This window comes from Epinephelus fuscoguttatus, linkage group LG4 (assembly GCF_011397635.1).
Source record: "Epinephelus fuscoguttatus linkage group LG4, E.fuscoguttatus.final_Chr_v1".
Taxonomy (NCBI): Eukaryota; Metazoa; Chordata; class Actinopteri; order Perciformes; family Serranidae; genus Epinephelus; species Epinephelus fuscoguttatus.
In genome coordinates, this window is record NC_064755.1 from 229,204 (window position 1) to 242,059 (window position 12,856).

The following is a 12,856-nucleotide window of genomic DNA, read 5'->3' on the forward strand; positions in this document are numbered from 1 at the left end:
CAGTGAGCCGTTTCATTATTTATTATTTGTTGCTGAATGCCGGGTGGGCCATTGTTAGCACCCAGCCGTATTGTTTGTTGTTTAGTCTTTATTGTTAGCTTTACGCTAGCTAATTGTGCTTGTATACCTATTGTAAACAGCTTTGCACTTTAGATTACTTAGCACAAAGCCTTAGGGGTGAACTGACATTTTTGGAACCTTTTTGCTCCTGTTTTTATTTAGTTTAGGGAGTAAGGTGGGTTTTGTTTGTTGTTTTGGCCATGGTTCACCCTGCGGTCCTTGCTTCCTACTGTGCACTAATTTCTTGTATCACCTGCGTTTAACAGAAAAACAGAAAATAACTGGTCTTAACAGATGTCATTTTGACAGAAAAACAGTTTTTTTGTTGTTTTATTTTTGGAATAGCTCATATCAGTGAATAAAGTGATCCTTTTAAGACACCTTGTTTATGTATTTTGCATTGTATTTGTCATCAGGACTCAAACTATCCTCCATTTCTGAAGAATTTCCAGAAACCAGCATGTTGAAAACTTCAAGACATTAATATTCTGTGTACATAAACAATAGGATGTATTATATTATATATTATTGCATCATGAGAAAATCAAGTTAGAAATAATATTTTCCTATTTAAACAGTATTTCGCTATTCATTTCTGGTGACATTCAGATCCACTGTCCATTCAGTCCTGAGTAAGTAGAAGTAATAACACGTCATGTTTACTTTAAACACAGTTTTAACACAAATTATGTACTTAAACAATATAATTAATACATTGAAGTGTGTATGATAGGATATGCACATATAATTTGGAACACTGGTTGGCTTATCAACATCACATCAAATAAGTCTGTGCATGTGGTTTGACTCAGATGACAGTGATCACAGATGTAGACACTCCAGAAAAGTTATGTCCATTGGAATGGGTGGAGGATCTGGATCAACAGAGATTACTGTTTGCAACACTGACAGCCCGACAAATGTCAGTTGGAGTTGCATATGAACCTTTTTTCTTTCAAATTGGCTTTACTTACTCATTGTTTGGGCTCCCTAAGACCACACTGTAGTATGTTTCAAAATAATAACAATTTGCAAAAGAATGTCTAATTTCATGATAGTGATAATGCAATGAAGTGTTAATCATTCAATGTTTGATGAAGGTGACAAACCTGATCACAAATCTATATATTATATTATAATGTACACTGTCTTGTATCGTGTTTGGAGGTGCCGCATAAAACGTTCTGTCAACACCCATTTCATAAACGGAGCAGATGAAAGTCTTTTGCATTTAACAGCCAACAGGAGTAATGAGTCACAAGTACCTTCAGAGCAGAGTACGTGTAGGGATAATGGTAGGCCAGGTAGCACACATCCTCGTTGTGTTCGAAGGTGATGGTAAAGGTCAAAGTATAAAAGGTTGTTCTCCTTTTGCACTGGGCTGGACAAAAGTTGTTTCTGAAGGAGAAAATACAGGGAGTTACAAAGTTACATATACGTTATATTATATGTAGGGATCAAGTTGCCATCTTAACTTTTTACTTTCTATAAATCTTTCCAGGGACTGAGCCCCATCTCTGCAGTCTGATAAAGTCACACTCTATGTTATTGTTTTGCCAGCATCTCTTAAAGTATTGCTATTTGGTCTGCAACTAAAAAAAATTACATTATATGTGTGCACTTCATTCATACCTGTAATAACAAATTTCAGTCCCAGTCCTGACCCAGTGGGGTCTACCTTCCAGAGCTTCCTTTACTGAGTACAGCACCGGCTGCATTCCTGCAGCACACACACGCACACACACACACACACACACACACACACACCATCAGGAGCAAGTTGAGATTCAGTATTTTTCCCAAGGACACTGATGTTCTGATAAGTGGGTGACCCGCTATACCTCCTGAGCCACAGCCACCTGATATAATGCATGCTGGATATAGTTTATACTTTAGAGTTCATTTTTGCACAATTAAAAGCCAAAAAATGCAAGAAAAATGAATAAGAAAATACAGTGCAGGGAGAGGCAAAAAACCCAGAGTGTTTATTTGAAGCCTCCACCTAATACAATTTTCACAAAGATATTAAGAACTCAAAGTACCAAAAGATGAAGATCAATACATGTCGGGAGCATTTGTTGGGACTTAAGCCTTAACACAGGTCTGACCTTGTAATAGATCTCAAATTAAAGACTGAAATTGGCTATCTGAAATTATTAATAATAATTATTAATCATGTTAAATAATGTAACTTAATTTATATTATACAACAGTTAGTTCCGGCCCTGCAATCTGATTGGTCGAGAGACAGTAAAACCGTGATGATATTGGAGTACAACATCACGGTTATTTCACTCTGTATGTATCACTCCGCCTCACAGCTGATTGCAATCAACAATCAAATCAAAACTGACGGGTAGTGTCAGTTAGGTCAGCAGTTGCGTTGTAGGCTAATTAATTCATCCACTGTCAAACAGCCAAAAATATGGATTTATTTCCTAAAATAAGTTTTGAATTGAACTATGAATGGTCGTCAGAGGAAGATGAGGGAGAGGAGAAGCTGAATCCATCTGAGCACACATCCAGGTTTGTCAGTGTTTCATCAGCGGAGCTCAATGACTTGGAGAAAAGCAACATACTGTCAGATCAGAAGGCAGAGTTGGCTGTGCCTGTGAAGCGACAGTCCACCATGCAGTCACCAGAGACTTATTTCACCAGCTGCACAATTAATGGAAACGTGCAGATAAATGTGTATAAAGTGCCTGGCACACCATGTCTGCGTTACATAGCAACGGTGACAGCGGAAGTCCTGAGGGAATTATTTTTGTTGGCGGAAGACAAATAAAATGCTTAAATTATCTATTTTGTCCTCATTTTTCAACATTTCTTAATCAGCCTTGCTTATTTAACTGTTGAACTGTTGTATAAAAGCAATATCACACTCGAGCTCGTGATGTTGTACTGTGATATCGTCACGGCTGTGATCGTCTTCGGCCGAATCACAGCCGTGACGATATCACAGTACAACATCACGAGCTCGAGTGTGATATTGCTTAATTAAATCACCTCATGAGGCACCATTCCCAAGAAGGGAAGAATGATAGCCAATTAGTGGTATGAGTCTCAAAAAGTTTACTAAACTATTAATTTGGAATTTAGACTAATAATTAAATAAATATTACCCAAATTACTACATTAATAGTAAAGCCTGAAGGATTTTGAAGTTCTTAACATGGCAGAGATTGACTATTTATTTACTCTTGTGCAACATTAACAGACAGCAGGTATGTTTCCAAAAATATATTTATTTATAAAGGAAGCAAAACAAAACGAAACACACAAATTCTAACTAACTAACAATATACAAGCGTGTGTGTGTGTGTGTGTGTGTGTGTGTGCGTGTGCGTGAAGGGGATAATAGTTTATACTGTGTCGACCCTTGAGCAACAGTAAAAATGCATCACAATGAGGGAAACAAATTAAAACTTGGACAATAATACAACAGGAGGAAAACCCATTACAAAACAGCAGTTAAACGTTCCCAGACAGCAAAATGACACTGTGGCAGATCTGCGCCAGGGTCTTTACTCACAACGGCCCGATACCAGCGCAGATATGGATTACTGATCTGGAACGGACTTGGGCCAGTTGTGGCCCAGTACAGTTAAAAAAGCAATGACATTTGGTTCAGATCCGGCACAAATCCATGATTCATATTTTACATCTGGGCCGAATGTAATCCACATACAGCACACTCAGGAACAGATTTGGGCCAGTTCTGGCCCAGCATAATTAATAAAGCTCTATGACATTTGGTTCGGATCTGGCACAGATCCGTTATTCATATTTTATATCTGGGCCAAATGTGTACACATACAGCACAAAGAAATGCACATTTGTCTTCAAAAAATGTTTATTTACAGGTTTACATTTACCCCAACCAAATAGCTCTCTTTGGTTATGGGAACGACCAACTCAACATTTTGATTTCTGTCACTTTATCCCACAATGCAGTTTTGTATGAAATAGTAAACTACACTTGTATAAGAGAACAAATATCTTGTGACTTTAGGAGAAGTTAAAAGCTCTGTATTAGAAACCAGGCAACCCCCGCAAGCTGGTTCAGGCAGACAACTCAAGCTGCTCAGTATTCTCATATGATATAGCCTGAGTCATTACCATTGACACCAATCACACCTTTGTCAATGACACTCTGGGTAAAATTATGGAAAACAGAGAATGCATATGCATCGGGGTTCCATTTCCCTGTTGGGAGTTATTTTTTTAGTAATCACTTGCTCACTATACATTATACCTTACTTAGACAATAACAGAATTATTTTTTTCTGGTCTCAAGTCCACTAAAGACACAGGGCTAGATTTGCTGAGGACATTTGACATTTTGAGGAGCAATACGTATATAATTCACACTTACGTGCGAGGAGAGCCTTGGTTGCCATTTCGCTGAACTTCTTTTTATTATTAACTCCCTTCCAATTTATCTGTTTGGCAACACTAGATGAAAAAATGTGTGCCAGGATATTCCAGGTGACATGCTTTATGTCACGTCCCCCAAGAGAGGCCAGCCTCACTCCCACTATTTTCTATGACTGCCTCAGCTACTCTATCTCTACATTCAGTCTGTCTTTCCTGACTGCAACACCGGGAAGCAAATCTTTCAGTGTGCATGGTCCTGATTTCCTTGAGTCGTCTCTCAACATCTCTACGCGCTCTCCATCTAATGGTGGCATCAGAGAGTACCCCCGAATCCATCCCCACTTATATTCTTCCAGCCAAGCTGTTAAATTGTAAGGAAAATAAGAGGGACAATATTTTAACAAAGCTTTAAGGAATTTACTTGGTTAAACAAAGTGTAACAGAATTAAAACCAGTTAACTTACGTGACAGTTTGGGTGGTCAGAGGAGAAGTGGTGGAGCAGGAAGTAGTAGTGTGGTTAGCACTAGAGAAGAGAAGAGAGGAGGGAAGGGGAGAGTTCTATTATTTCTGCTGGATGATGTTTCAAGTCTCCACGCAGAAGGTGCCCATGTATGAAGTATATCTTCAATATTAGGTCACAGAGTGACACAGATGAAAATAACTATTCATAGTAGGAGTGGGAATCAGTATTTCACAATGTACAATATGCAACATTACCCATGATAAAGTGCATAATTTCTATTTATTGACTAATTTTGTGTCAGGTTCACAGAATCTGACACAGAGAGGAAACACTGAAAAGAGAGCAAATCATGAAATAGGACTTTTTAAAACTCCACGATGGATTTTAAGAAATTAAACCATTATGGCAACCACTATAATCTATGTATTAAGGGCAAAAATATTATTCAGAAAAACAGAAAAACAAAAAAAATGGATCTGTTTGACTATTTTGACACAATCTGAAAAACTAAAAAAATGTTTTTATATTCTGGAAATAAATATGTCATAAATAAATAAATAATAATAATAATGTAAAATGTTAAACACTGTCTGGAAAAAATACTGTGCGTGTTTAAAGCCATCTGAAGCCATTAATCACAGTCAACAATCGCCAAATCGTACTTTAAATGCCGCTGAAATGTACGCTATGCGTGCTAAATATGCAATTCAAACCGTACACATTAACTTACAAAACATTACAGCAACTCACTAAATGCTTCACCGTTTCAGACTGAAGAGGATCACAGCGTCTGCAGGTAAACGACCCGGTGCTGACGTTAGCTGCAAGTCTGCTACACAGTCTGGCTAATGTTAGCAGTGCTAGTAGCAGCAGCAGCAGCTGCTCTGCTTACAGGTTTATATCCATGTTTGTGCTTAATGTGGGCACATGTTTCTCCCGTCGGGTGATCATATATCAGCTTATTATGTTACAGTCTACATTCAACATTATTTACATTGTCTAGATTAAAACGCTGCCGAACCGCACTGGTTTTACGAGCTGTCATCTGTCCGATTTTGCCGATATAAATATCCGGGTTGCCTAGGTGATTGGGGCGTACACGCTGGGTGAGAGGGGCTGCCGTCTGACAGTGCCGCAGCCCCGACTAGTGGCGGGAGGCTGCATAAAATCTTAGAGGTGACAGATAACTGGCATTGTGCATGACTAAAATATTGATAAATAGTTTAAACGACTAGTAATTCTGGTGCCGACTAGTGAGGGAGGGGACGTTTAATCGTATAGTTGACTAATCCCGCGCATCCCTACTAGTAGCCCCCGGAGCCACATTAGCATATCTTAGCAATGTTAGCCACGCTACACCGGTACAACCGATTTTCAGTTCCTGTCATAGGACACATAGGCTAACTCGCTGTGTCCTGCAGAAAACTGACCTAATTTGCCGGTGTGTTAAGGGCCTCTTAAGCAGTGGATGCGACCGAAGCTACCTGCCTGGTGGTGTGCAGGACTACGACTAGGCTATTAGCTAAACTTGCTACATTACCATGTTTGGCAAGAATATTATCACAGAAACGAATGAGGACGTTATGTACAAACGCTGCAAACTAATGCTTGATTTAAAAAAAAAAAATACAACAACGCTGTTACAATCATTTTAATATTGTGTTATGTACTTACCAAGAACTCCAATGGCAGACGCTCTGCCGGTGTTCTGTCGCTCTGCTCTGTGCTGTGCTCCGCGCCCTACCGCCAAAGTGGTTAAAAAAAGGACAGTTAAAATTTGAATTTCGGCGCATCTGGGCTGCGCTGCCGAAACGGATTGGAGCCGAATGTATCGTTACGACTGTCAGCGTCTCCACCAGGTCTCCACCCAGACTCGGCGCAAAGCTGGGTCAGAGGCGCTTGGCGGTGTGACTGCTACGCGGATCTCACGACTTGTAGGCGGATCTGGTTCAGTGTCAGCTGCTGTCTGGGTTTTTTCAAGCATCTTTTGTAACACTCTATAGAGATACAGGTTTTCACCAGGTGGACAAAAATCATTCCATAGTTTAGTTCCCCTAAATCTTATTGAATTTGGCCTCTACAAGTCAGAAATTTAGCAAGATGAAGATTTGATGATTTAAGCATGAATGTAGTCATGAATTATATATAAAATAAGTTGTGATTCCTCATTTCAGCTGCTAAATATCTACTGTACATTTAAAATGGTAAATGGACCTGCATTTGGATAGCGCCTTTCTAGTCATCTGACCGCTACACTACAAGTCACATTCACCCATTCACGCACACATTCACACACTGGATGCCGAGCCTACCATACTAGGTGCAATGACCTATAATGCAGCTACTGCTTTTTAAACACACTCACACAGCCATCGGGAGCAATTTGGAGTTCAGTACCCTATAGTGCTCAAGGACACTTCGACATGCTGACTGTAGGAGCCGGGGATCTAACTGCTGACCTTCCAATGAGTGGACGACCCGCTCTACCTCAATCAATCAATCAATCAATCAATCAATCAATCAATCAATTTTATTTATAAATCCCAATATCACAAATCACAGTTTGCCTCAGAGGGCTTTACAGCATATGATATCCCTGTGTCACAGCGGATACGGAACCCCCCCCCCAAAAAAAAAACCTTTAATGGGGGAAAAAATGGTAGAAACTTCAAGAAGAGCAACTAAGGAGGGATCCATCTTACAGGACGGACAGACATGCAATAGATGTTGTACACAACAGATCAACATAAATTTACAGTGATCCATATGACAAAATGAATGAATGAAAATGAAAGTTCCCAAACCCCCAGCCTTCTCAATACCCCCCACCATTCTCCAGGCCCATTCTCCATATAAAGTGAACCTTCTGATATGAATTTTTGTGGATTTTTTTATGGACCTTCTGATATAAATTCATATTAGGAAGTCCATAAAAAATCCACAAAAATTCATATCGGAAGGTCCATATAAAGTGGAAATTGTGCATGCAAGTACTGGATTATTATTTTTGCAATAATATAAAAAAATAATAAAAAAATAATAATCCAGTACTTTCATGCACAATTGCCACTTTATATGGGCCTTCTGATATGAATTTTTTTGCATGCACAATTGCCACTTTATAAGGACCTTCTGATATGAATTTTTGTGGATTTTTTATGGACTTCCTAATATGAATTTTCAGCACATGCACTTTAAAACTGTATGGGCATTGGTGCAATAGAATTTCACAAACTATATAATGTTGTCCCCAGCTCAGATACACTGTCAGCTCTGTCATTATCATGTCTTGTTGTTGTTATGCCATGCCTTATTCTCCTCTGTTATACTTCTACTTGCTTTGATGTCCTGCCCTTTCTCTCTTCTTTCTCTCCCTGAACACCTACCTGCCAATGGGACAAGGGATGGAAATTAGCCGCTTGGCTACAATCTCTTACATATTTACATTATTAATATTCATTAATATGTTCTGTCCTATTTTTTAAAAATAAACAAATAAATTAATAAAATAAATAAATAAAAAATCTCCTTAATGTGAGTATAGCACAGCACGGCAGAAAAGTTACCAACATCTGCAAGATCACATTCATCTCAACCAGAACCACCAGCTGCACCAGGAGAACCACAGTGGCCAGTAGTTCCTCCAGCAGCACCAGTGAGATCTTCCCCAACAGCACCAGAGAAATCTCCAGCAGAAGCAGCAACATCCCCACTATCAGCAGTGACACCGGGTCCAACAGCAGCAGCAACATCACCACCTTCAGCAGCTACACCAGACCCAGCAGCAGCTCCCTAGACCACAGCTACATACACCCACACAGAGAGACTCCTACGCTGCTGTTGCTTCCAGAACAAAGGTTCCTTCATTCATTCATTCATTCATCTTCTAACCGCTTCATCCTCTTGAGGGTCGCGGGGGGGCTGGAGCCTATCCCAGCTACATCGGGCGAGAGGCAGGGTACACCCTGGACAGGTCGCCAGACTATCGCAGGGCTGACACATAGAGACAAACAACCATTCACGCTCACATTCACACCTAGGGACAATTTAGAGTTATCAATTAACCTAGTCCCCAATCTGCATGTCTTTGGACTGTGGGAGGAAGCCGGAGAGAACCCACGCTGACACGGGGAGAACATGCAAACTCCGCACAGAAGGGCTCCCACGCCCGGGATCGAACCGGCAACCCTCTTGCTGTGAGGCGAGAGTGCTAACCACCAAACCACCATGCCGCCCAACAAAGGTTCCTTTAGAGGAAAATCAATTAAGACATTATCTACTCATTTCAAAGTAAATAGGTTAAACTGACCATTTGGTACATTTTAAACCTGCTCTAGTACAGTACAAACTTTAATTCATTTAGATTTGATTACATATTGAATACTTTGTTATGAAGCACTACATTTTTTAAATGAGAGAATAGCATCTTTTTCACTAAGCAGTTGGAATATCCAGGGATTGAACTCTTCCACCTTTGGATTGAAGACTTCAAGTCCTGAATTTTTAGATAGTATAAATAACACTGATTTGATTATCTTACATGAAACATGGAGACATGATAACACCCCTTCAAACTGCCCAAGTAACTATAACGAACTAAATCTGCCCTCCTTAAAATATTCCCACATAAAAAATGGAAGACACTCTGGGGGAATAATTATTTGGTATAGACTGGAACACAATTATATATTATCAGTCAAAAAAGGGAAAACACATATCTGGCTAAAAATCAGCAGAGGACTTCTTGAAAACTGTAAAGATGTTTATCTGTGTGCTATCTATTTACCACCATATTACTCAGAAGATTATCTCCATGAAATTCAGAAGGAAATTCTTTACTTCCAGCCACTCGGCTCTACATTGCTAATTGGAGACTTCAATGCCAGAACTGGCAGAGAAATGGATTTTATTGATACAGATGGCAATAATCATTTTGATGAATCCCCTCTATACCAACCCTTTGTTACAACACATAGGCATAGCTATGATAGTATAGTGAACAAGAGTGGAAAAGAAGCCTTACAAATGTGCAAAGCCCTGGGATTATACATTGTAAATGGTAGAACACGAGGAGACTCCCTGGGCAGGTTTACCTACTGCTCTGTATTGGGAAATAGTGTCATTGATTATGCAATCACAGATCTGTCCAGAAAATATAAATACATTCACAGTCTTGCCACAACGTCCCATATCAGACCACAATCAGATCACACTTTATCTGAAAAAAGCAGAGACTCATACCCCGAAACATGCCCCCGATGACAACCTGTTACCTCTCCCAAAACATTACAAGTGCACAGAGAAAAGTCTCACTGACTACGCCAACGCATTTAGCAACACCAATATACAAACCATGCTTGACAGTTTTCTGTATAAGCAATACCTGCTAAACAAAGATAGCATAAATTCGGCCACTAAAGATTTGAATCAGATATTTATGAAACTAGCAAAAGAGTCTAAAATGATAAGATGAAATGCCAAATCAAACAAAAAGCAAGCAAAAGAACAATGGTTTGACAGTGAATGTTTCCTTTTCAGAAAGCATCTCAGAAACTTGTCAAACAAGAAACATCACGATCCTGAAAACCAAGAACTCCGCCATGAATACCACACAGCCCTTAAACATTTTAAGAAAATGATCAACTGAAAAAAGGCCAAATACAATGAAGATGAATTGATTCAAACTGAAAAGGCAATAGACCAAAATTCTTTTTGGAACCTGTGGAAAAAATTGAATTCAACCAAAAATAAAGATAGCATTAAAATTCAAAATGGCAATGTTTGGAAAAACTACTTCTCAAATTTATATCTAAATCCAGATGATGGTGATTTAAACACATAGCAGATGTCCACAATTGACAAAATAAAATCATTAGAAATTGCAATAAAAGACAACCAAAATGCTTTGGATGGTCTAATTACGATTGAGGAGCTACAAGAAAAACTTGCTCATCTTAAAAATGGAAAGGCTTGTGGCATCGATGGTATCAGGACAGAAATGTTAAAACACAGTAGCAATAAACTTAAACTGGCTATAAAAAAATTATTTAATTTAGTGTTAAAAAGTGGAATTTACCCTACAATTTGGAACAAAGGACTGATTACTCCTATCTTTAAAAATGGAGACAATCTAAATCCTAATAATTGTAGGGGTATTTGTGTAAATTCTAATTTAGGGAAACTATTTTGTAGCATTCTAAATTCAAGAATACTGTCCTACCTGACTGATAGCAATGTATGAAGTAAATCACAAATTGGCTTTACACACAAACATAGAACAACAGATCACATTTTTACTATCCATACTCATAGTTCACATCCCTCTCAGCCAACCACAAACAGCCACAGCATCAGATAGGGAGTATATATTCAGTATCTGTCATCTTAGAAAAGTCAAAAGAAAAGAAACAGAGTGAGACTGCGAGAGAGAAAGAGAGAGCGCGCGTGCACGAGAGAAACGCAACATTGATTTACAATTGTGGTGACCTCCTCCCATGCTACCTTTGCATCATCAGCCTGTGGAGGTCTGCTCACAGTTCCGTGTATTCGGACACTGCGAGCTTGGACCTCCTGGACCAAAACATCAGCATCCTCCTGGGAGAAGTTTGGCCGTCTGATGCTGCTGCTCTCTTCTGCCATGGCGAATTGAGTAAACTCTGATTACACCTTCGCACAGCGCATTTAAGGGCGAGGAAAGGGGCTCATTTGATTGGTGTGATGTGTGTAAAACCCACTCCACGCATTCTCTCCTCCCTCTTTCCGACTTGTGCAGGTAGGAGGGACGGAGGTGGGAAAGAGTAGTAGCCAAACTTGCAAAATCCGCCTGGCCACACCCAATTGGCAAAGCGCAGGTGCACTGCGCCCCCGCCTCACCCGGTCTGCGAAACTAGATCCCTGAAACTCACTTCCTCACAAATTGTCCCAAATACAAAGAAATTAGAGAAGAATTAATTCCCAAATTTAAAGAAAAAAATCCCTGACTTCCTCACCCTCCAACAAGACAAAATCCTTAAAATCCTTCTGGGAGAAGACAGCTCCACTGTAGAACTGGCAGGAGAATATGTCATTGCATGTCACACATCAAGAAATGTTTCAGTGACTGTTTATCTCATTTATTTCTGATGTTACTATCACTGTTCTCTTTATCACTTATTATTGTTTTATTGTTTATTATTTTACACACACACACACACACACACACACACACACACACACACAGAAAAATGCATGCACACACACGCACGCACGCACGCACGCACACAGAAAAATACATGCACACACGCGCACACCCACACAGAAAAATGCATGCACACACACACACACACACACACACACACACACACACACACACACTTCATTTTCTTTTTTTTAATTTATTTATTTTATTTTTCTTAAGTTTTATTCTAGGGCGGCACGGTGGTTTGGTGGTGAGCACTCTCGCCTCATAGCAAGAGGGTTCCCAGTTCAATCCCCGGTGTGGGAGCCCTTCTGTGCTGAGTTTGCATGTTCTCCCCGTGTCAGCGTGGGTTCTCTCCGGGCACTACAGCTTCCTCCCACAGTCCAAAGACATGCAGATTGGGGATTAGGTTAACTGATAACTCTAAATTGTCCGTAGATGTGAATGTGAGCGTGAATGGTTGTCTGTCTCTATGTGTCAGCCCTGCGATAGTCTGGCGACCTGTCCAGGGTGTACCCTGCCTCTCACCCAATGCCAGCTGGGATAGGCTCCAGCCCCCCCGCAACCCTCAAGAGGATGAAGCGGTTAGAAGATGGATGGGATGGATGGAAGTTTTATTCTATACTCCAAAATTCAAAATTATTCAACCCCCATTGCATATTCGGCTTATTGGCAAAATGTACAATTTTTCAGCTGTTTGCAATAAACAAAGTAGACAAGAACAGTTGAAATAGTTTAATAAAACTAATATTACCATGGTTTTTATCCAAATTTGACA

The 12,856-nt window shown here is 39.8% G+C and overlaps 1 protein-coding gene across 8 annotated transcripts in view; it reads right to left on the minus strand.

Annotated features, from left to right (window-relative positions):
- Positions 1–12,856, minus strand: part of LOC125887522 (cytosolic carboxypeptidase 4) — a 668,935-nt gene that overhangs the window by 200,332 nt on the left and 455,747 nt on the right. For all 8 annotated transcript variants that reach the window (XM_049574398.1, XM_049574403.1, XM_049574402.1 and 5 more), the window contains 2 exons: positions 1,693–1,780; positions 1,326–1,458 (listed from right to left, as the gene is read on the minus strand). In XM_049574398.1, the coding sequence (XP_049430355.1) occupies positions 1,326–1,458; positions 1,693–1,780 (221 nt within the window). The remainder of the gene's footprint in view (positions 1–1,325; positions 1,459–1,692; positions 1,781–12,856) is intronic.